The following is a 24104-nucleotide window of genomic DNA, read 5'->3' as shown; positions in this document are numbered from 1 at the left end:
AGCACCTGGATGAGTGCAGAAGTTAGCCTTATCCCAAGCAGTGCTCAAATAACATCAAGCCCCTCTGTCAGAATTGTGTAGAAATAGCAGCATACCTGGGGAAAATTGCAAACTGTCCACTCTGACTAGTCAGGCCCACTTACTGTGTTGAAAGCCATTCTTATGCGAGGGAAAACTATATTGATTTAGAAATGAGGGTAATTAAAAATCAAATTACCCCACCTTCAGCAAGTATTCTCTGAGAGCCTATTGTATGCTAGGCACAGTGAGGGTCAATTGTGGAAACACAAGGTGGATCTGCAGTCAGCACTTTGTGATGGAGAAAAGAACAGAGAACCTATAAACTAAGAGCTGTGCTTCTGTGTACTGATTAGACACCTGCCCAGAAAAGTTCTTTGCAGTGTTACAAATGCATTAGCAAGGCTTCCTGAGCCCACCCAGAAGGTTGGCGTCTGCCTGAGACAGAAGTTTGGGGAGGCTGAGCTCAGCATGAGCAGCAGCAGGTGAGGGCTTCCACTCCAGCAGAGGATGGAGAGGAAGGGAGAGAGGCAGGAAGTATTATGTACAGCGTGTTATGTACAGGAAACCCACATCACATCGGGGCATTCTGCCCAGTGAAAGCCCGCCAGTGGCCTCCTGCTGTCCTTTGAATGGAGGCCAAGTACTGGCCAAGGTCTATGAAGCCCTGTGAGATCTGGACCCAGGGGCTCTCCAGCCTCCTGCTGGCACGTCCTCACCGTCCTCTGTCCCCCAGGCAACCGGTGTCCATTGAGCCGTCAGTCTGGTCCACGTGCCCTTTTCTCTAGGGTGGCCAAACCATTCCAGTGCCCCAGATGGAGGAGTTTGCTGGGACACTGACTCACAGTTTTAAAACAAGGATGGAGTCCTTGGTCACTTCATTCCCAAGGCCAGACTCCCCCATCTGACACCTGCCCATGTTCAGCTTTCAGCCCAGCAGCCATTTCCTTAGAAGAAGCATCCGATCTGTGTTTCCCAGCCCCATTAGGCCCACAGTGGACCCACCTCTGGCTCCTTCAGATCTCCTTTGTAGCACTTATTACAACTGCAGTTACGTAACTGGTTGTGCTGTTGCCTTCCTGACGGTTAGAAGACTAAGCTCTGTGGTGTAGATAGCTCACCCTGTCTAGGTCACAGTTACAGCTAACACCCAACACATATTGGCTGAATGAGAATTCCAGAGCACCACTGCAAATGTTTATATATCTCTCAATTAATAAGAGCAGCAATAAGAACGTTTATGTATCAAATATTTGCTCTGTTCCAGACTCAAGAGTCCCTTACTATCTCAGCCTGCATGGTAATTATATACATGCCAACTTTAAAATTGAGTAAGCACTCCATATGTTTTTATGTACTTTTTGGGTTTATAAGTTATTTTGTCACAATAAAAAAATTTTAATCGTAATTCCTGGGTATATGCCTGTGTATTTGTGTGTTCGTGTGTGTGTGTATACATGTGTGAACACACACACACACACACACACACACACACACATATATATATATAATATATATTATATAAATTTTTTCTTCTCAACCTTTATCCCATAGCTGCTCATTTGCTTTGATGCACAACTGAGGTCATCTCAGAGTTGGAAATTCAGATCAAGAAGCAAGAATTCAGGTGTTCCCAGTATGATGAGAGAACACAGAAGTAATTGGAAAGTATGGAAGTGAATCTTCTGACCTCACCTAATCTTTAAAATTTGAAAAGGGTGCTGTACAGGGATATCTGTTTTGAAGTATTCCATTTATGAATTTCTCCATGTCCATTGCAGCTGACCCACTTGCAGCTCACTTTTATTATCTTGTTAAGGACTGGAAAACTTAATTGGCTCATGTGTTTCCTGGCGGCACCTGGACTTTAGAGAGATGTTCAATCTTCCAGAAACCTTGCTTCCTGTAACAAAGCACTCTTTGCATGCTACTCCTTCTGTGGATGTGTTCATAACACAGAGAACATTTCTCCTCCCAAATAGTCTCTCAACCAATCACATCAGAATCTCTGAAGTGGGTCCCAGCAGGGCTCTAGGGAGTTGATTCCAAAATCTTTATCCTAAGACTCAGTATCTCACCTGAACTTCATTCTCTTTGCAGCACCTCCATCTTCAGTCTAATCATAGACTAATAATAATAATCATATTGGCTGGATGAATACATTCATCTGGGCGGCCTGAGAGCCCCTCACACTTTACCTGTCATAAAGCTTAATGAGGTCCCTTGTAAATCTGGTCCTCCTCCCATTTTCAAATTGTCACTTAGGCTCGAAGCCTGTGATTGTCCCTGACTCTTGTGTCCCATAAGTCTGAGGTCTGCTTGTTGGCCCTCCTCGAGAGCCCTCACATGGCTCCCCTCCATTCCAGGTGCTCAGGTCTCCGTATCTCTCACCTGGACTGATGCTAGTACTTGCCAGAGTCTCTCGCTTCTCCACTTCCCCCTGGACCGGGCTGTCAGGACTTCCTTCCAGAGCCAAGTGCTGGTTTTATCTTCTGTCTGCTCAGAAACCTTGAAGACCTCTCCACGACTCGCTAATGGCATTTGTGATCTGCTTGAACCTACCCTTTGCTGAATCACCACCGCCCCCAATATAGTCTTGGTCAAAATAAACAATTTACTATTTCTCTAACATCCCTCCAAATTTTCTAACTCTGACTTTGCTCATGCTGTTCTCTCCCTTACACCGAGGTGTGGTTAAACAATAAAATGAATGTTAAATAAAAAAAAAAATTATTACAGTAAAAGACACATTGCCATTAATCCCCCTCAAAATACTCCCCCTCGCTTCAAACACACTTATCTCGTTGTTCTTGACACTTTCTGAAGTAGTAATTTCTGTCTAATAAAAACATTATTTGACATGTGTCCTCATCCATCGTATTCACTGGATCTGGCACGTGCGACTTCTGGCTCTTCCCCAAAGTCAAAATGATTCAGGACATTGAGGCAGCCACGACAGCACAACTAAAGACACTTCCAGAACTGGTGGCAAGAGTGATGGGATCAGTGTGTTCGAAATGAGTGGGGAGTATTTTTTTTTTCTCTTTTCTCTCTCTCTCTCTCTCTCTCTCTCTCTCTCTCTCTTTTAAGTTTCAGGTGTACAAAACAATGTAATAGTTAGACATTTATACCCCTCACAAAGTGATAACCCCCCTCTGAGGAGGATTAATGGTAATGTGTCTTTTACTGTAATAAGGTTTTTTAAAAAAATTTAAACACTCAGCATATTGTTTGATCACACCTTGTACTTTCCTGCCTCTTGAAATCCTATCCAACCTTCAAAACGCAACGGAAACTCCACTTATCAAGGATGGCTTCTAACTGCCTCCGACTATTTCCACACCCGACAGAGGCCAGCATTGCCACATCACACCACATTCTGACTTGTGTTCATTGTCTTGGTCGCCTAACTAGACTGTAGGCAATCTGAGAACAAGGGCTGTGTTCCATTTACCTACTGTAGTATTTTATAGATAGTAGACATTCGACACTATTTTTAAACTTTTACTAAATGGAGTTCAGTACGTTTGCCTTAGTGAGTGCTCCTGTTATTAGCTCCTAACGCGCCTAAAATAATTGTATGAAACTCTAGATCCGATTTGATTTTTAAGTTGACATCTATGTATTGATCACAGATTTAAATATTTCAAAGAATGTATTTTTCTCTTGTGTGTGTGCTTTCTATGTATTTTGTGCAAACTTTGTAGTTGCAGGTCTAACTCATTTAATTTATGAAAAATACCTGCCATATAATCTAACAGACAAAGCCAGTCCTTGTGGTCAAGCCAGATAAGTAGCCAAATCACACAAATTCCATCAGAAAAAGTCTGACTTTATTTTCAAATTCAAATAAATGTGAGTGCTAATTCTTAGATAGCAACCCTGCCAGGGCTCCTGGATGAAGGCAGACATTGCCCATTTAGATATTTCTTACTGATTCTCTCTACTTTGCTGCCTTGATTCTCCCTCAGGAGGGCTGCATCTTCCAATTGTCTCTCGTTGAATGCCCTAGAGATTTTTCCCCCTTGCAGTGATGAACCAGAAGAAAATGCAGGACAGGTGAGAGGTCCGTCTTTCTTCTCTAATGTAAAGGGTCTTTGTACAGGCCAGGTGGGAACGGGGAATTGGCAGCCCGCAGGTTCAAAATACTTCAAAATGGAAGTTGAAGTTCTGCAAATGGATTCCATTTAAGCTACCTGCTTGTGTCCCCCCAGAAAGTCTGTGTACCCCAGGGATGTGTGTTACTCGGTGTGAAGGTAGCTGACCTGGGACGAAATCCCAGAGGAGGTTTCATTTTCCTTCCATACAGACACACCTTGCCAGAGTTTTAGAAAATATATCTTCCACTTAAGAAAGGCAAGGTCACGTTGTTGCTTCAGAAGATTACCAGCTTCTTTCAGATGAAATCACTCTCCAAATGGCAAGTTTCATGACAAGAGAAAATCCCATCAAACTCTTAGCACCCTTCAAAACAGACATTGTTCTCATCTGCGGTTGCCAGACACCCTCTTCAGGGTGGTGGGACAGACTTAGGTGTTTATGGAGTCCCCTGTCACTGAGCTGTCTGGGTGATATGCCACCAAATGCCAGCAAGGGGTTGGTTTAATTCTAGGATGTGGCTCCATTGTTTACACCCAAATGTTTACAGCCACAGCTATTATGACCACCTATAGTCATAATCATAATCTCTACACATTTAATTGGTGCCCTAAACGAACTAGGCACGATGCAGGACTTATCATTAGGATTGACTATTTTAAGACTTGGAAAGCACTCATGATTTTGCAGGCATCCTGTCTGGCCCTCTTGTTGTCTGAAAAAGAAATCTCTGTTAAGTCCAAATTCTTCCACAATTAGGTCATTTGACTTTGCTGTGAGTTTGACCTGAAAAACTGTATTAAGAGGGCAGGGACACTTTCACCCCTAGGGAGCCCTAAGTTTACACAGTTTTGGGGGAGACTCATTAGGAAAGAGAATATTGAAACAAGCTTTAGGTATCATGCAAGCTTCAGTGTGTTCAGCTTCACAGCAAAGCCACCCCAACCACAGGAGCAGTGGGCATGTTTCTGGCAGAGCGCCTCCTGCTTCGAGTCCATTGAAGCTATTCTAAGCACACGTGGACCTCGACAGCCACACTTTCTGATCTCTGGGGTCTGTACGATCTGCTGTTTGGAAGGTGAATCAAGCCCTGATGAAAGCGAGGGTTCCTCTGCTGAAAGCCTGGCTGTTGTTTTGAAGACAGAGGCTGCAAATTGGTGGGCTGTGGGCCAGACTTGGTCTGCAGATGGTTTGTTGTGGGAGTGCTTTGTCTATTTGTTCAGTGTTTCTTAAAAATGTGAATTAAACTTGTCATACTTTAAAAACCATAAAAATTTCAAATAAAGAACTAATTTTTTCTTTTTCTTCTTTTTTTTTTGTTGCTTCTTTTGAGAAACTGAAAGACCATTCCACAGTGGACTTGGACTGGACAAAATGACAGCTTTAGAGGAGGGTCCGTTGGCCCATTCCCCACCTGGCTCTCTTCACTGTCTCCTATTTGCCTACCTGACCTTGGAGACATTTGATTCACGACCAGGCTCTTGTCCAGGCCAGACGCCGCCCTTGGCCTCACCCAGCCCTGCTCTGCCCCTGTCCTCATCGCTTTGGTCTGATTTCTAATCTTTTTGATGTCCTGATTTTTTTTTTAAACAGTAACTTGCTGTGCATTATTAATATTTATACCCCATTTTGTTAACTACATTGTTTTATAAAGCCTTTTCAGCTTGCACTTGATCATTCTTAGATTAGTTCATAAAGAATGACATAGTATGACAAACATCTTAACTTTTGTTCTTTTTTTTTTTATAAATTTTATTGGGGAATATTGGGGGACAGTGTGTTTCTCCAGGGCCCATCAGCTCCAAGTCGTTGTCCTTCAATCTAGTTGTGGAGGGCGCAGCTCAGCTCCAAGTCCAGTTGCTGTTTTCAACCTTTAGTTGCAGGCGGTGCAGCCCACCATCCCATGTGGGAATTGAACCGGCGACCTTGTTGTTGGGAACCCGCACTCTAACCAACTGAGCCATCCGGTTGCCCCTTAACTTTTGTTCTTAATTTCACACTTCATGCTAGCTTCTTCCAAAAGTCATACGCAGATTTAAGTTTTAAAAAATTATATTGGAGTAAAAAATGGTACTTTGGGAAGCTTAGGCCTCTACGGACATCAGTGGGAAAGTCTTGACAGGACAGGGGTTGAGGCTGTTTCTTTGGATTATAATCTTGATGGCAGGGGTGTCATCATCCTGTTACCACGTAGAACTCTCGTCTCCCTGATGCACATATTATAATACACGGCAAAAGGTATATCCGGCCATTCATCTTGGACCTCTACACTGCTGTTCACTAAATTTAGTTTAGACTTCTGCATAAACTCCATGGGCATGGACTTTTGCGTGAAAACATTTCAGAATTAAAAGGAAAAAATGTGATGGAATTTATTGTTGATTGATACTTTTAATCCTTTTTGAAAAAGGCTGAGTATCAATCAACGTAGCAAGCAATGGAAACATATTGCCAATTCACAAATGATGTAGTTAGGAAAATACCAACCAGTTTATCTACGAGAAAACTCTCAGATCACTAGGGCAAAAAAGGTCAACAGTTTTTTCCCTTGTAATTCCGCTGCATTTAGATTCAAGTGTCAAGGAAGCCCTGGTTGGGGCATTACACTTATACTTAAAAAAAAAAAAAAAAAAAAAATCTATGAAAACTGCTGTTTTCAAAAATGAACTTCCAGTTATTATTTACTCAAATTAACACACAACCTATGTAGTTGGAAAAAGAAAAGATTTTTGGATATATATTTTATTTGACAGTGTTTTAGAATATCATACAGTAAACAAGATTTCTGTAAAAGTTAATTTACCCATACTGGTGCGTTTCATAAAAATAGTTGCTCACTTACAGCCTTTCTGTGACTATTAATACATGGAATTATATTTATAGAGATACAGCTGTACAGGGTAAATTCACAGCTAACACTACACAGAAATATTATTTGGAATGGGATTTAGATGATGTGCTGTCTTCACAGGTTATGGATTACAGCCGCATAAAGCAATTACTGCACAAGTAGTAGCTGTGAACTGTGCAAATTAGAGTTTATGCAAGCGTAATCTCAATTTTTTAATCCTTTTGTAACACATGGAAAATAAAGGTCAGAGGATACAGTACTGGGACGTGCAGCTACACTACAGAAGCATTGTCCAAAACCAGATTCAATAAATTAATGGCAAACTATACTGGATCTAGTCCAGGGGAGAAAGACTAATTGAGATTAAACCAAATGTATTATAAACTGCTACATGTGTTTGTGCTTTTGTTTATGATGAATGGGTTCCATTTTTGGAAATTGCTTTTACAAGCTGCAAGACTCCTCACTTGAGGCTTTCAACCATATTTTCCTCTTGTCAAACAACTAAACTACTCCTATGCCTGATGAAAATTAAACGGCTAGTGCTCAGGGTACAGCAATTATGAAGAGAGGGAAAAGAGTCAACACAGGAAGGCTATTATGTGTGACCCTGTATGATGGACCTGATCTCCTTGTTTTCCTTATTTGACTACAAGTGCAGAAAGGTGAGGCTTATTTGCATTTGAACTCCTGTACCAGGCAGAATACGGGCAGGATGAGCCTCATACATTCAGGCCGTATTAAAGAGAAACTGCCCTCAGAGACATTTGCCTTTTAATTGTGTCTACAAATAAGTGCCAATGTGTGAACGAGAAGGGGTTATGTAATAAACCTGACAAACTCAGGGGGCTCCATGGCAGGCCCGACAAGCGCAGTGACAAGCACAGTCACCGAAAGTAACCACATAGGATGGTCTGGTCATAAATTCTTGTTTCTCCTTTGATTCTAAATGAATAAAAAGAACTGCAAAACTGCCATGCTCCAGAGCATTTTCTCAATCCGTTGAGATGGCTTTCAGGCATGTCTCAAAAATTTGGCTCAAATAAATTCTTGCAAAATTTTTCTATAGGTTTGGAGGTACTTTTGTTGACAAATGGATAATTAATTGAAGGTAACAATTTTTTTTTCCAAAAAGATTAAAATAGCAGGGAAGAAATGCAAGCCTTAGAATATTACTAGGGGATCCACCATAGATCAATGAAGGTAAACAAAAATATTTAGAGGTTGCTAAAGAGATACAAATTTGGTAAAGACTACCAGACAAAAACGCAAACCAAATGGAAATAAAAGGAGAAAGAATAAGGAAGAAAGATAAGCAGAAAGGAATGCCGAAGAGTTGTGTTCTTTAAAGAAAATAAATTGATCATAATGATTTTTTAATATCAGGGATTCATTATATCTGAGAGATAGGAGAGAAATATTTTGCTGTCGCTTTATCAAAGTGAAAATGAAGTAAAGGAAAGAGGGTTTAAAAAAGACTGTCAGTGAAATATAACATTGCTGTCAAAGAAGCTACTGTCTGCTAGCCTGAGACACTAAGAAAGCCTTTTCATAAAGGAACTGCAGTGTTGCCAATCTTGATGAAATAAATTGTGGTCCTTCAATTATGAAATTCGTATTTTAGAAGAAAACCAATTAAGATCTATGAGCTAAACTGCAAATTCTGACTGACGGCAAACTGTTTCCTAGAATACAATTTTCAAAACCTTTTTTTCCTACCACTGAAATGTACAGAAATATGATTTGATCACAGAAATGGCAGTAAAAATGGCATCATACCAACAGACTCACTAGATTTCTAACTCCTGCAGCACGCAGGGAACGTTACTGCTAATACCAGTGATGGATGCCACGGGGAAGCCATGGAAACATGTCACGGGCGCACAGTTCTGAATGTTTCAAAGAAACCTTTTAACCCCTGTCTAGATATGTCAAGAACAATTTATTTACAACTCTTTAGATCAATTAAAAGATATAATCTTGTCTCAGTGTCAGCTTGCTCCGTGCAGTTTGATTTTTAAGGCGATATTCCAGTTTGTGATTGCGCTTAACTTGTCCAGTTTCTTGATATAAAGTTTGGATGACATCCAGATCCTTCATGCAGTGGGGGAAATTTGTTTTAACTAAAGCTACACTGCACTGTCTCTCCGCGATGTTCTTCGCGTAATTTTGGTTCTTCCATAGCTGCCAAAGCCCCCCCAGTGGAACCAGGGGCTTTAGGATCAGTTTAGGTCTGCGCGTGGACGCTGGACCGTCCAAGCTCGTTGGACACCTGGGACCTCGCGTCGGAGCCCCCGGGCCTTGGTGCCTCGTGGATCTATGCGCGTGACAGTGAAAATAAATTAAAACGCCGTGAGACGGAACCGAAGAAGAACGGCCTGCGGGCGTCGAGGCGGGGCGGTGGGCCGGGGCCCCGCGGCTCATCTGCCCGCGGCCGAGGCGCCGGGTTTGAGGACGCCGAGCAGCTTGTCGGAGCCGGGCACCTTCCAGGGACCCGGCGCCAGGGCGGCCTTACGCGCCGGGGCGCCCCCTGGGGGCCGCGCGCCCGGCCGGGGTCCCGCGCGCGCGTCCGCCCGGCCCTCGGCCTCCCGCGCGCCGCCGCCCGGGCCCGCGAACGCAGGCGCAGGCCCGGGGCCTTCGCGGCGGCCGAGCTCGGAGCCCAGCGCGGCGCGCGGCCCCTCCTTCCCGCCCGCCCGCGCCGCGTCCGCCGCGTCCGCCGCCGCGGGCCCGGGCGCCCTGGCCTCCGAGGAGGGCCTGCCGGCCTCGGGCCGCCCCTGGCCGCTGGGCGCCTCCTCGAGCCTCGGCCGCGCGGCCCGCTGCGGGCTCGCCGAGCGCTCCCTCTGCTCCCCGAGGCGCTGCTTCTTCTGGCCGCCGGCTGAAAGCTCCTTTGGTTTCCTAACGTCGTGTTCCCTTTTGATATCCCAAGCCGGGTCTGGGCTTATCTGGTGGGAAGGGTCGGAGGGTGGGGCTGTGTGTGATGGAGAGAATGGCGAGAGGACGTCTTCGGGCGCGACGCCTACTTCCGGCAGGCCTGGGGCGGCGGCAGCGGGACCACTCCGGGCGCTGGGTTCGTCTGCGGGCGGAAGCACAGGCGTTAGCAGCCGCGCCCGCGGGCTTTCCACGCTCCGCGACCGCGCTCCACGTCGGGGACCGGGCAGCGGGGCTGCCTTGCAGGGCCCACGCCACCGCCACCCCAACCCTCGCTGCCAAGAGGGCAGCCGCCGCGGCCCGGGACCGCGGGTTCTCTGCTCTCGTGGCCGCGGCCCCTCCGCGCACTGAGCGAGGACGGTCGCCGCGCAGCGCGGGCCCAACCCATCCCTTGGGCCCAACCCATCCCTTGGGCCCGGCCGCTTCTAACTTCCTGGGCTGTCGTCAGGGCTGACAGGCCTGCGTGGATGTCTGACTTGGCCAGCATTTGAATCAGAGTAGGCATCCGAATCACCTGGGGAAGTTGTGAAAAGTACAGATTCCTCAGTGGCCAGGCCCAGAGATTCCAGCAGGTGGGACACAGCCCAGGAATTTCTCTGCATGTTTAACAGGCATCTAGGTGATTCTGAGGATGGTCCAAGAACCAAGCTTTGAGAAACACTAGTCTGAGTTTTCTGGAAAAGGGAGAGTGACTTTCTCGACCATTAGGTGTCACTCAAAGCATGATTCTTAAGCTACCATCAGCGAGTCTCAGGATTTGGATAAATACATGTAAAAACATTCATTGTTGTCTTTTAGAAATCATTGACCTTAAATCTTTTCTTTCTAGGAAGCCTAGTTTCAACATTTATTTGAGCTTTAGTATCTCTCTACTTTCAGAAAGGATTTGAGACAATTTACAACAACAAAACACATACAAAATAGAATGATGAAAATGAGACATGATTAAAAAAAAAAGCAACTACTGGTCAGAAGCCAAGTAGAAGGAGAACAAATGTGTTAATCTGAGATGAGCTAGTTACTACTATGAACACTAACATTACCCTTGAGTTTCTGGCCACTAAAGCAAAATTACAGCAGGAAAGTCCAATGACGCAAACCCTTGAAATTTGTAAGGAATATGTCCCAAGACATGGAAATGCTCAAATTTTGGAATATCATTCTAGAGTGTAATTTCTCTCCATCGGATTGGTATATGGCCATGAATGGGGAACAAAGAAACCACACTGATATCTGAATGCTGGGTGGCAGGCCAGGTTCCCTCACCAGCTAAAGAGATTCAGCCCCACACGCCAGCCTCAGTGCATGTGATTCAAATTCCTGTAATATTACATGTCAGAGACTCTCAGGGGCCCATGTTATGCTTACCAATCTGTGAATGTTTAGGGTCTACTTTGTTTAAAAGTTGAGGATTCTTATCTGTTAACTTTGATCCTGATTTATAAAGAGATAAGGAAAGGAAGAGGGCAGTGGGGTGGATAGTTCCAATATTTCTGGCCACCTGTAGGATATCAAATCAAGTGTAGAAATATTTCTCTTTTCATGTGAAATTTGAATGGAGTATTTAGGGCAAAATGTTCTCTTCCTTCTTTCCATAAACTGATATCCGTCATCAAGTTTACTTAGTAAGGAAAAGAATCCTAGAAAAGCATCAGAAGACCTGGAATCTAATCCTGTCTCTGGCATTTACCAGTGATATGATTTTGGACCAACTACTTGATCTCTCTGAGCCTCAAGTTCTCCCTTTACAAGGTGGGGATACAATGTCTACCTCATGGAGGTGAGATGTGCACTTCCTAAGGGAAAAGCGTCTTGCAATAGGAGGATTGTAACTGTTTTTTATACATACCGTGTTTTCCCCAAAATAAGACAGGGTCTTATATTAATTTTTGCTCCAAAAGATGCATTAGGGCTTATGTTCAGGGGATGTCATCCTGAAAAATCATGCTAGGGCTTATTTTCCAGTTCGGTCTTATTTTCGGGGAAACACGGTAGTTGAGTCAGATTTTCCTTCTGGGGCCCAGTGGCTGCCTACATATGGACCGGATCACATTAACTAGCATATTTGCAGGTGAGGTTTTGAATAAGTGCAATAAGTCAGACATTCCCATATGTGGTGATTCCCTGGTGTGGTTTTGCTGTACCTCCAGCATCCTTGGTCACCTTGTTAAAATTGAACTAACAAATGGTCGATGGTGGCAGTTCCACCAACATACGAAGATAATGCCTGAAAGAGTTAAAGTGGTCTTCAAAAGGCCTGGCTAGAGGGTAGTTCTGCAATGCTAATCTCTAACTCAGACCCTGGTAGTGATATTACAAATTTTCATCGCTCTTTTCCCACCATTACATCACATATAGTAGAGTCAATTAGCTGGCCTCAAATTATTTCTGAGATACAGGGAGGTTAAGATTATTCACACCATTTCCTGAAGGAGGAATTGAAACAGAGAGGTTAAGTAACTTGACCAAGATTGCAAAACAGGTCAGTCAGGAAAAATGTCTGGTTTCTTTACTCTTGTTACTTATCGAGAAAATTTTCCTAAGTTGTTACCTTGCAAATAGGATCAAAGTATGTGAAATGGACATGCCCAGTGGCCACTGCTGGCCAATAGGAACTAGATCCCATCCTTGAATAGAAAACTTAGCATTTACTTCTGAACATCTTACTTGCAGTGATAAACTAGAAGGTGCAATTATTCAAAATACAAAAGAATCCCTCTTATTATAAAAATATTTCTCAAGTGTTTGTTTATATATCATTAAATAATTAGTGGAAGAAGTTAAAAGCTAAAATATTTTCAGCCACTACTGATTAAGAATATTAGAATGAAAATAAACTAGATCATAAAACAAAGTGATTTAAAAGATGGACACTTATATATGTGGTTTAATAGTTTTCATTTTTCTGGAGAAGGATTCTCCAGTTCAATATTAGACATGCAGCATCCACACCAGGCTGAGCCTACAAAGCTCAGTAAAGCACCAAAGATAAGTAGCAGGCAGTCCCTTCCCCACCTGTGCCACCACCTGCCTCATCAAGGTGACAAGAATTGCAGTGGTCAAGAGCCCTTCTCTAACATTTCAAACTCCAGTTTTCATGAAATCTTGACACACAATAACCAGAAGAATTAATCACATTTAGTTTTTATTTCTTCAAACCTTGTTGTTTTCTTTCTCCCCCCTTCCATTCCTTCTTCCCCCTCTCTCTCTCTTTTTTCCTGAACCTGACCACTGGCTAATGTGTGTGATCACGTTCATTTATGAAGTCATTGTCCAGGAGAATAAGCTCCACACATCCTTCCCATCTGAGATGTTCTAACTAGGATTAAAAATAACAGAGTTGCAACCTTTAAAGATGAAATCAGCCACGGGGGCCTGCTGGAATTTCTGCAGCCCCTTTGTCCAAACAATGTCCCCAGGTCCAATTGTTGCAATCAGAAAGGAAAATGTCTTTTATTTCAAACTGGCTTCCTCCGCCCATACCTGCACCTGAGTAAAACAATCCTAGTCAAGTCACCAATGATCTTTCTGATGTTAAATCCAGAGGACTCCTCTCTGTATTCATCTTAATGCTTTATCTCACCACATATCACACAGCTGACCACTTCCAGAAACAAGCTGGACTCTTGGCTGCCATGACACTCCACTCTCCTGCTCTTTGTCCTATTGCTCTGGCAGTTCTTTCTAAATTTACTTTGTAGGTTCCTATTCTTTTACCCGGCCTCTAACATTGGCATTCCTCGGGGCTTAGTCTTAGGTCATTTTCATTCCTTGTAGTCTCTCCTAGGTGTTTTCAACTATTCATGTAGCTTTTATATAACAGTACTACCAAATGTTTCTGCTGAGCTCCATGCTACCAGCTCTATGCTGCTTTATCCATCTGCCTACTTGATCTCTCCACTAAGATAGTTCATTAGTATCTTCACTTTGGGTTAGGGTGCTCAGGAAGGTAATAATAATATTACCACCGTTGGTTACGACAAATAATGGCAACAGCTAATACTGACCAGGTACTTTTCTGAATTTTTCAAATTTATTCACATGAAAACTTGCACATTTTACAGATGAGGAAACTGAGGCACAAAGAGGTTAAGTAATTTTCTCAAGGCTGCCTGGCTGGGAGGTAATGGAACAGGGCTATTGAATGATTTCTGAAGTGGGCAATGTTCTACAAGTTCAGCTGAAACACTGTCACTAGGCTCCTTTGCTCTCGATTGTTTTGATTGAGAAATGAGGCTCAACTCTTCTTCTGGAGTATATGACAGAAACTTCCATCTAAAGTGATTGTCAGAGGCAGAGCCATCATTATTCCAAGTGGAGACTCTGAAATGCTATTTGTGTTTGAACCTTAGGCACAGAAGGACAGTTGCTACAGTGAGCGTGTCGATTTGTGAAAATGCTGGAAATATGAGCTGGAATTAGAGGGTAATGAAATTAGATTTCCTAAGGGCAGGGATAAAACTATGAACTTTGAAAATATTCCTCACAGTGTTACACTTTGAACCTAGATTGAATTGAAAATACTTATACTAGATATTGTAAACAAATTCTTTTACTGCTCAAATGAATAAAATTATTCTGCAAAGAAATTCTTGGGTTTGGTAAATGTTAACTTCTTTTCACAAAAACCTTTCCTGTTGCAACCTGTAGTTGGCTGAGTTATAGCATACTGATGTGGTTGAATCAAAATATATTTTCTTCTAATTTAGAATATTATGGGAAAATATAAAAATAATTAGAGTAGATCAAAGGACAGTAATATGAAGTCATTTGATGTTCAAAAGATAAGTCTTTTAAAGATATATTCAAACCATAATGGTTCATTGGAATCTGTTCAACCATCACGAAGGTGATTGCTTTTTGTAACAAAATACAAACAAGAAAAATGTGCATTTAAAAATTTTAGAACAAATTGTTGTACTTTGCTTCTGCTCTGTCTGAAGCATTGTTTCCAGGCTGGAGACATTGTTAACGACCTTCAAACATGTATTTGTGTCATTTTTATTACCACAGAGGTGTAAAGTAGGTGTCATAAACATTAACAACTTTAAAAATTGTGGCCATACTTGCTTAGTGATGCTTCACGGCTATATTCTCATTGTGAAAGCCTAAGCTGGAGCAGTAACCCCGCTCACACTGGAACTACCTCCAGAGCCCAAAGGACACATCTCAGGGCTCTATGGGGCTGTTATTGCAGCTACCATTGACTGAGAGCTTCCTATGGACCGAAACTGTGTGTATCATGCTGTATGTTTCATGTGTATTACCTTTTCATCCTCACAACAGTTCTCAAACAATGGTGCTGTTGTCCCTATTTCACAGACGAGGAAACTGAGGCTTAGATACATTAAGCAATTTGTTAGGACTACTCAGGTAGTAAATGAGAATCAGGACAACTGACTACATACTTCTAGAGCCCAAGCCCAAACCACTAGTCTATTCTAGTGCTTTCTAAACTTTTCCACATCAGGACACACATATGAAAAGATACTATTTAGGCAGTGCACTGGGGTAAACATGAAACCTATCAAGGTCAGTCAAGCCCTTCCTGTATGTCCCAAGGGCCAACGGGAGTCAGGATCTCGGTAAACCCATCAGAGGAGGGTCGTGGAGAACAGATTAGGAAACTCAGTGCTATTTTCCAATGAGGTAAAATCCTGATAATCCAGATTGATCTGGGGATGTAGGAGTGCCAAAGGATTGGTTTTAATCAGTAAAATATTTGCATTACAGGGTATATGAGAAATATGCTGGTTAATTTATTTCAAGCATGTTTTGGAAAGCAACATTCTTTTTTTTTCAAATAAAATCTTAAATGAAAGCCCAATGTGTAAAACTGATAAAAATCGGAACTGCTTTGGTTAAGTGGGGTGGATCCAAAGCCTCTTGCTGTTGGCCCCCCACGCCCACCTGCATGTCTGTTTAGGCCATTTCTCAGGACCCTTGAAGAGCTAACAGAATAGTTTGAAAACCCCTGAAGTGAAGAAGTGATGTTTCGAACATCCCCCTTTCAAAATAAAAACTTCCTACTCGGGGTGGGAAGAGGAGAAAGTCAGGGAAGATTTATTTAATAGACGTTTTTCTCAGTACTAGTAGTTGGGAGCTGGACTCCAGAGAAAAGAGACAAAGCACAGGGAAGTTTCACTGTGGTAAGAGGTTGGAAATGTGTGTAGTGGGGTGGGGCTGGACAGACTTCACCTTCACCTAACTGTTCCTGGGCTGGCTTAGGCACCTGGACCCTCAGCTGACAGTCCACAGTACTGCTGAGGAGGCAGTGACCCTGTTCGTCTTCAGGAAGAGTAAGTCAGCAATTTGTGGTGGAAAGAAAGTCAATGGCAGGCCTGGCTTCTCGCTCTGGTACCTCTGCTTGGTATGAACTTGGGCAAGTCATTTAACCATTTCCAGCCTCAATTTCTCAGGGAAATTGAGAAGTGAGAATTGGGAATAATATCTACCCTGCTTCCCTCGCAGAGTTGTGATGATCAAATGAAATAATATATATGTGACACCACAGCCATGTGCTCACAGCAATTTTACATATATATACATATATATATACATACATACATATGTGTATATATGTATATTTATATTTATATATTCATCAGATATTAAATTAATAGTTTGAACCCAATTTTTAATAGCAAAATGCAAATTTAAACTACAATGAGACACCACTACACATCTGATATGGACACAAATTTTTTAAACACACTGAAAATAACTGGCAAGGACGTGAAGCAACTGGAACTCTCATATGTTTTTGTCAGGAATGAAAATTGGAACAGCCATTTTAGAAAACAGTTTGGCAGTTCCTTAAAAAGTTAAACATTCAGTTACCATACAACTCAGCAATCTCACTCTAAGGTATCTACACAACTGAAGTAAAAACTTACGTTCACACAAAAAACCAAATGTGAATATTTATAGTGGCTTTATTCTTATTCATCCAAAACTGGAAACAATTCAAATGTATACCTGGTGAAGGGTAAGCCCACTGTGGCACAAAATACTCTGCTATGAAATGGTACAAACTACTTATATACCCAACAGCATGAGTGAATCGCAGATGCATTATGCTCCGTGAAAGACATCAGATTCAAAAGGTTATATATTGTGTAATTCCCTTTATATGACATTCTCAAATAGACAAAACTAAATGGACAGAAAACTGATTCGTGGTTTCCAGGGGTTAGTGGGAAGAATGAGAGAATTGAGGGGGTTAGGGAACTGTTCTGTATCTTGAGTATGGCAGTGATTACATAACTGTATATTTTTCAAGACTGGTAGAACTGTACACTAAAAAGAGTGATTTTACTGTATGTAAATTATACCTGTTTTTAAAAATGTGAAAGAAATGAACAGTGATGAGAAACTGTTTTTAAGCCTGGTGTGAAGAAGTGTTTTGCAATTGGTGATACCTATTACAAATAGTGTTTCCTAATTTGCTTAGTAGCGTCCCTTTTTCCCTCACCACCGGACTAAGGAAAGTCTCAGCCCAAAGAAACTGATAATGAATTCTGAGTTCACAGAGTCAGCAGAATCTGAATAAAAGAAGTTTTACTTGAATCTTTAGAAAGCATCTTTAATCTCAAAGCTTTTCTAGAATTGTGTTGTTCGTCACAAAAACACAGCCCCGTCTTAATTGGCAGAGAGCAGAAATAAGAGAATAAGCAATCCTAAGTTACCTATTTCATGGGAGAAATGATGAAACTGATAATATCCACCTCTTGCCAAAGATGGGAGAAGTGGAAATGAGTTCCTCAGAGGTGAGTCTTGGACTTCAGCTAAGTCTGGACCTCTGTGGAATGCAAACAAGATCTTCTTGATGATCCCTTCATAAGCCTCTGGAAGCCATCCATGGGCAAGACTCAGGTGTAAGATTAATTCACTGCAAAACTGAGGCCCCACAGAGATGTGCAACTATATTCCCATCAATATGTCCCCAGGGAACAAAGTCCTTTTTTAACAGGCTGGCTGTTTAAAAGCTAATAAATTAGTGGAAGCAGAGCTTTTGTGCCCGGAGCCATTCAATTTTGTTATCATACTTCCTCAAGGTTAGCCTTAGACATTTTTTTTTTTCTGTATCCAATTTTAGTTTTCAAAACACTATCCTCTTTTTAATTCATGTCTCTCTCTACATTGCAACCTAGTAGTCAGATGCTCTATCCATCCTTTTTTTCCCCTTTAAATATAATTTATTTTTGATCACGAAATACAGGCAAGGGCCAGGCTGAGCATGGCGTGGCATGCTGGTATTTACGGACGTGCATAGGCTGGGAAGATGTGCCTCTCATGCATTTCCCACATTCTAACAGCCGCAGAGTACAGTATAGCACCATGTGGGAAGTTTCAAACAGATGCCCTATTCCTCGCATGGGGTCCCCTCCAATCACAGTTTTCTAGCTCACGTTTGCAAATACCGAAACAGAAGGGACTGCGTGTTCCTTTTACTGATTTTCTGAAACTCTCCATGAACAAGTAAGATGTGTACAAATTATGCCTGCAGGCCAGGCCAAGCACGAGGAATAGTCTTTATTACTTTCAGTACAGGAGCCCCAGGTCTGAGGATCTTTGTGTATTGGGCAGTTTTCTTCTCCATATTCTGTTCAGCCTATTTCCATTGCCTCATGAGCTGTTCTTTTGTCCAGGAATAAATTTTGGCCTTCTCCTTTCTCTCTCCCTCCCAGGAGGCTGTCACCTCCTGGTACTTTCAGCCAACCTCGTGAACCAAGTGCTAGACAAACTTTCACGGAGACTTCAGACACGCAACCTCAGGGCAGTGGGAACCACTGTCCACCTTTTCTTGTCAGAGGGTGGCGGGCTCCCATCAAACACTTTTCTTGTCAGGATGGCCTGGTCTTGCTGTTTGGGTGGGCAGCATGCCTCCACTGTCCACCAAAAGATGCAACTGGGGCCTGATGGAGTAGGGGCCACAGGCCTGGTTGGTGTTCATATGCTTTCAGAGAAAGGCCAGGTATGTTAACTTTTTGCTATAGAACTTTCCAGAAATGTTCATGACTTCACAGCATATGACCAGCTCTGGCCCGGCTTGGTCATGATGGGTGCCTGGTGGTCAAGGAGATGGCTTGGCCATTGAGCATCAGACCTGCCCTTCTGCCATCTTTGGCAGGTCCCTGGGGAAACCTTGTTCTTTTTCCATTCAACAGATATTTATGGAGCACCTACTGCTTACATTATAAAGGTCAATGCACTGAAAATATACCTGTGAAGAAAGCAATATTCCTGTCTTTGTGGGTCTAACTACCATGTTTCCCCCAAAATAAGATCTAGCTGGACAATCAGCTCTAATGAGTCTTTTGGAGCAAAAATTAATATAAGACCAAGTATTACATTACATTACATTACATTATATTATATTATATTATACCTGCTCTTATATCGTAGTAAAATAAGACCGGGTCTTATATTTATTTTTATTCCAAAAGACGCTTTAGAGCTGATTGTCAGGCTAGGTCTTATTTTCGGGGAAACACGGTATCATAGTGGAAAAGACAGAAAATTAATAGACAAATAGGTAATAATATCAAGTTTGGTATGTTGGTAGACAAATAGTAATAAAGATACCAAGTCTGATATAGATCAGTGCAATGCAGAAAAATAAGGCAATGAGCTCAGGCTGTTTCAGATAAGGTAGTCAGGCCTTTAGATAAGGTAGATAAGGCCTCTCTGGTGAGATGACCCTGAGCAGGGGAGCAGGCTGAGGAATAATTCACATAGGCAATAACGGAACAAGTGCCAAGAGAGGGTTTGGTATTATGGAGAAACAGAAAGTAGGATTGGAAGGTAGACGAGGGGAAGTGTGAGATCAAACAAAGCTTTAGTAAGGAGTTTGAATTTTATTGTGTGATGGAGGCTAATGGATGGTCTCAAGCAGGGGGATGATATTTAAAGGCTGACATGGCTTCTACATACAGAATGGATTGCAGGTGGAATCAAGAAAACCAGTCTGGAGCGTATTGTGGTAGCCCAGGCAGGACGTCATGGTGGCTTGGATGGGGGAGGTGGTGATGGCGGTGGTGAGAAGGGGAAGACTCAGGGTATGTTTTGAAGACAGACTAGATTGGACATGTTAATGGATTGGGTATGGGATGTGAGGGAAAGAGAATAGTTACAGAGGACACCAGGTTTTCTTTTATACTTACTCATTAGAAACTATACTGACCTTCACTTAGACTTATGCTAGGCACTAGAGATGTAAAGATGAAGAAGAAGCAATTATTGCCTTCAAGGAACTCCTTAGTATACTATTTCACTGTAGGTGGGCAGGGAGAGAACAGATCGTTCTCTGGGACTTAGGGAAGGTTTTAGTTTGAGTTTGAAGGGAGAATAAGAGATCACTAGATGCAGAAAGTAGGGAAGAGTATTCCAGAAAGTGGGATCAGCAAGTGCTCAGTGGGGATGGTGAGAGATGCCTGGGTAGCGAGGGAAGAGGAGGCTGGGAAAGCAGGTTGGAGAGAACCCAGGGTGTCAACCAAGGAGGGAGAACTTCCCCCTAAAGACAATGGGGGTGTTTGTAAGAGGAGAATGATAAGGGTTACACCTCCTTTTTTAACAGGCTGATCAATTCACTGATCTTGACAAAAAATTTACACTTGAAGTAAAACTAAATAAAAGTGTGTTGCTTCAGTAAGAGTATCACGTTGTTTTAGAGCCTTTTATCAAGAAATGACATTTCTTTTTTACTTTATTGGTATTGGCAAGTAGAAGCATGATCACTCTTAGGGCAGAGAAATGCTATTAATCTTGTGGTTAATGAATATTTATTGAACATCAACTCTGTGCCAGACACTGTGTTAATTGCTGGGAATTCAGCATGAACAAGAGGATGCCCTGGCCCTTGTTAGATGAGGTAAATATAGAACAAGTGATTTCAAATGTATCATTAAAAGAACAGTTTAAAAAAGTAAAGGTGCTACAGAAGCATTTAATGCGGAGTTAAACTCCTTTAGGGGTTCAGAGAGGCCTCCTGAAGAAAGCGGTCTTTCAGTTAAAACTAGATTGATTACAATTTTATTATTAGCAGCGATGTCATCGCCTACTTCAATAATTAGCCTTTCTTTCAAGTGGTTGCTTCTCTTTTGCTTTGAATCATGTTTAGCTCTTGCCTGCCTTGAAAAGAGAAAGAAAAACATAAACATCTCACTATTTTATACACCTCAAACTAAGCCTTTCATTATTCTCCAGAATCAGCCTCACAATTCTGACTTCTCAGTATTCCTACATTCACACTCATTTGCTCAAGTTCTGTGTATGGTATTTGAGGGGAGTCCAAATAGATCGCCATGGCTGACATAGGCAATGAGGTGCAGAGTGACAGGAGATGAAACATGACAAATTTCATTTGCAGGCCATGCAAAGGACTGGTGAGCCCTTCTGCAGGTACTGGAGAACCAGCGGAGAATCTGAGCCTGGGTTTGGAATGTCAGTCTTCACGAACACCAGAGATGGGAAAGAGAACTGATATCTAGAGTTGAGGCAGTGTAGATTTATCTTAGCTTTACTCCTGACCAGCTCTGTGGCTTTGGGACAATTACTCAACTTCTCTGAGCCTAGGTGAATAATAATTACCTCAGACATCTTTCATAAAAATTAAAATTACCCAAATATTTTATAAAAGTTAAATGAGCATCTAACAGTTTTTGACACATACTAAGCACTTGTGAATAATAATGATAATGGTTAAGAAAAAACCCCAGCTGACATTCACTGGATGCTTAGTATCTATGCTAAATGTTGTACATGCATTCTGTCATTCAGATTTCACAACAAACTTAGGAGATAGATACTGTTGTTATCTTCATTATACAAATGAGGAAACTGAGGCTCACAGAGGTTAACTGGCTTGTTCCCTTCTACTCCGTTTGGCCTTTACGTAACTTTTACTTAAAGTTCCCATGAGAAGCAAAAAGGAGGTGTGGGTTTATCACTTCTTTCCCACTTGTTCTGCAGAAGATGTGAGCAGAGCCACAGCCCAGGAGGAGAACACACGGTTACAGATCCTGGTAGATCTGCCACCTGGACCATCCACCTGAGAAGGGACCAGAGCTCATGAGGCCTCCAGATTGAAGAGCCATCATATAGACAAGCAGGGGCTGCAGCCAATGTGAACATAGGACCTGGGGGCTGCAGTGCCCTTAGCGCCAGTGGCCGGTGCCTGGTTACTGCACACCCTTTTTCCCCATAAGACAGCTGACGATGCCAAAAAACTTTGCTTCCTACCCAAGGGTTGCAACAGCCTCCTGCATCTCTCCTGCTTTGATAATAAAGAACAAATGATGATACTATTTGAGACCATCTGAGTCCTCATCGGTGTTCAGCCGTAGTTACCAAGGTGTGTGTGTTGGGAGGAGGGGAGGAGTGGGACAGGACTTGCATAGGTGGGGAGGGAGGGGAATGATAGGAGCCAGAGCTTGATAACTTTATAGAGATCAGCTGAAGACAGAGGTGGTACAGGGGATGGGGGTGAGGGAGACCGTGGGCGTGCCTTACTTTCAAAAGGAGAGTTTTGGCTGGGTTCGGAAAGAGGCTGCCTATAAATTTTTATTTCTGCAAAGTCTCAGGCCTTCCTAGAAACAAACTGATGGTTATCAATTTCTGTAGCAGTTAAGGCTCATATGTAATGGCCAATTTCAAGCAGGTTTCATTTCATTTTAGCAAAAGGTAAGGCTTTTCATTGGAGTCACTTCTTCAGAAATAAAATTGAACTGAGAAGAAAGAGCAGAAGCTCTATTTGACTATTACCACGGAGGATGGTTTATCAGGGCCTCAGAGTTTTACAGGGTCTGTGCACACATAGCAAAACCCAAATGTGTCAGCTGCCCCGGCAGCTTGGAGAAGGGGCTGCAGACAGGCAGGGCCCAAAGGCCGCCGCAGGGAGGGATACTGCCAGGGGAGTCCAGAGGGGTCCTTGGTGAATTGTTGGCAGAGATGCAGACTCAAATCTGAGAGCCAAACCTGTGCAGCAGGCCCCCTTCTGCTCAACACACATTTGCTGAAGAAGTAGGAACTGGTGTGTGCACTTTCTGGCCTAAACATTTGGTCCCTTGTCGCTTCACATGAATAGATCCTTCAGCTTCAGCGTCGCCTCCTCAGAGAGGCCTCTCTCACCAGCTTGTCGTCCAAAGTGGTTATTTTCTATTTCAGCTCCTTTGTTCCTTTCACAACATTTACTACGGTTTATTTGTGTGTGTCTCTTCCTAGAGTATAAATTCTGTTGGACAGGGACTGTGATCTTTCTTGTTCACTGTTACAACTTCAGTCTCTAACACAGTGCTGGGTACATACCAAGTCTTCAATCAATAGAGTGAAGAATTAATAGGTCAGAGATCACACATTCTCCTTTCTTGAGAGTGGAACCACAGCTAACCCTAATAATTCAGAGAAATGTGGACAGACCTGGTATATCTGAAATAAATGTGTATGTATCAGTATATGTATCTATGTCTGTATCAACATAGTGACATAGTGTCAACATATGTGACATCACTTGATGTTATAAAATTCTTAGTTAAATGTTATTATATTACTATATTGCTCAGTGGAAAAAACGTAAGGTTATTACACATTAAGTAAAAGTTGTAGGGAAAAATTTTGTGTGAATTGGTAAAATCTTGCTACTCCAAGCGTCCTCCATAGACCAGCAGTCCTGGCAGTACCTGGGAGCTTAGCAGAAATGCAGAGTCTCGGGCCTCACCCCAGAACCACTGAATCAGAATTACATTTTCATAAGCTCTCCAGTTTGAGAAACTGCTCTAAAAGATTCACAATTTAGCCTATTGGATCGTTTTGTGAACGGTCGGGGGCAGTTTACTGAAGTTGAGGAAAGAAATATCAGCTTTCTAGGGCACTGAAGTGAATGATAGTTCCAGGAAGAATAAGAAATTCTGTGCCTCACAGGTTGATTTTTGTTTTTAAATCCTAAAGAAAGACTGTCGGTTAGTTATGTTAGTGGGTGCTTTAAGTAAGCACAACTCATTACTGGCATAGGTAATTAACAGCATGGACCCTTTCACAGTTTCTTTAAGGACAGACCGTAACCATTCTTTGTTGCAGGTATGACTGGAGAGAGGGTATCTGAATGATGAGTAGTGCTTTTGAATTTTTACAAATAATTCTAACTGTTAATATTCACTTACAGAACTTTAAAAAAGGTTAGCTATTGTTATAAAGAACACCTTGGAGCCTG

At 42.5% G+C, this 24104-nt stretch overlaps 1 protein-coding gene across 4 annotated transcripts in view; it reads right to left on the bottom strand.

The window, feature by feature from the left end:
* Window positions 1-5843: 5843 nt before the first annotated feature.
* MAGI2 (membrane associated guanylate kinase, WW and PDZ domain containing 2) overlaps window positions 5844-24104 on the bottom strand; it is a 1330546-nt gene continuing 1312285 nt past the window's right edge. For 2 of the 4 annotated variants that reach the window (XM_081079965.1, XM_081079966.1), the window contains exon 22: window positions 5844-10040. In XM_081079965.1, coding sequence (XP_080936091.1) covers window positions 9388-10040 — 653 coding nt within the window. In that variant the 3' untranslated portion in view covers window positions 5844-9387. The remainder of the gene's footprint in view (window positions 10041-24104) is intronic. The other 2 variants (XM_081079967.1, XM_081079968.1) reach the window with 2 other exon arrangements.

This window comes from Rhinolophus hipposideros (assembly GCF_964194185.1).
Source record: "Rhinolophus hipposideros genome assembly, chromosome: 18".
Taxonomy (NCBI): Eukaryota; Metazoa; Chordata; class Mammalia; order Chiroptera; family Rhinolophidae; genus Rhinolophus; species Rhinolophus hipposideros.
The sequence above is the reverse complement of the archived record's forward strand: the minus strand, read 5'-3'. Positions and strand labels throughout refer to the sequence as shown.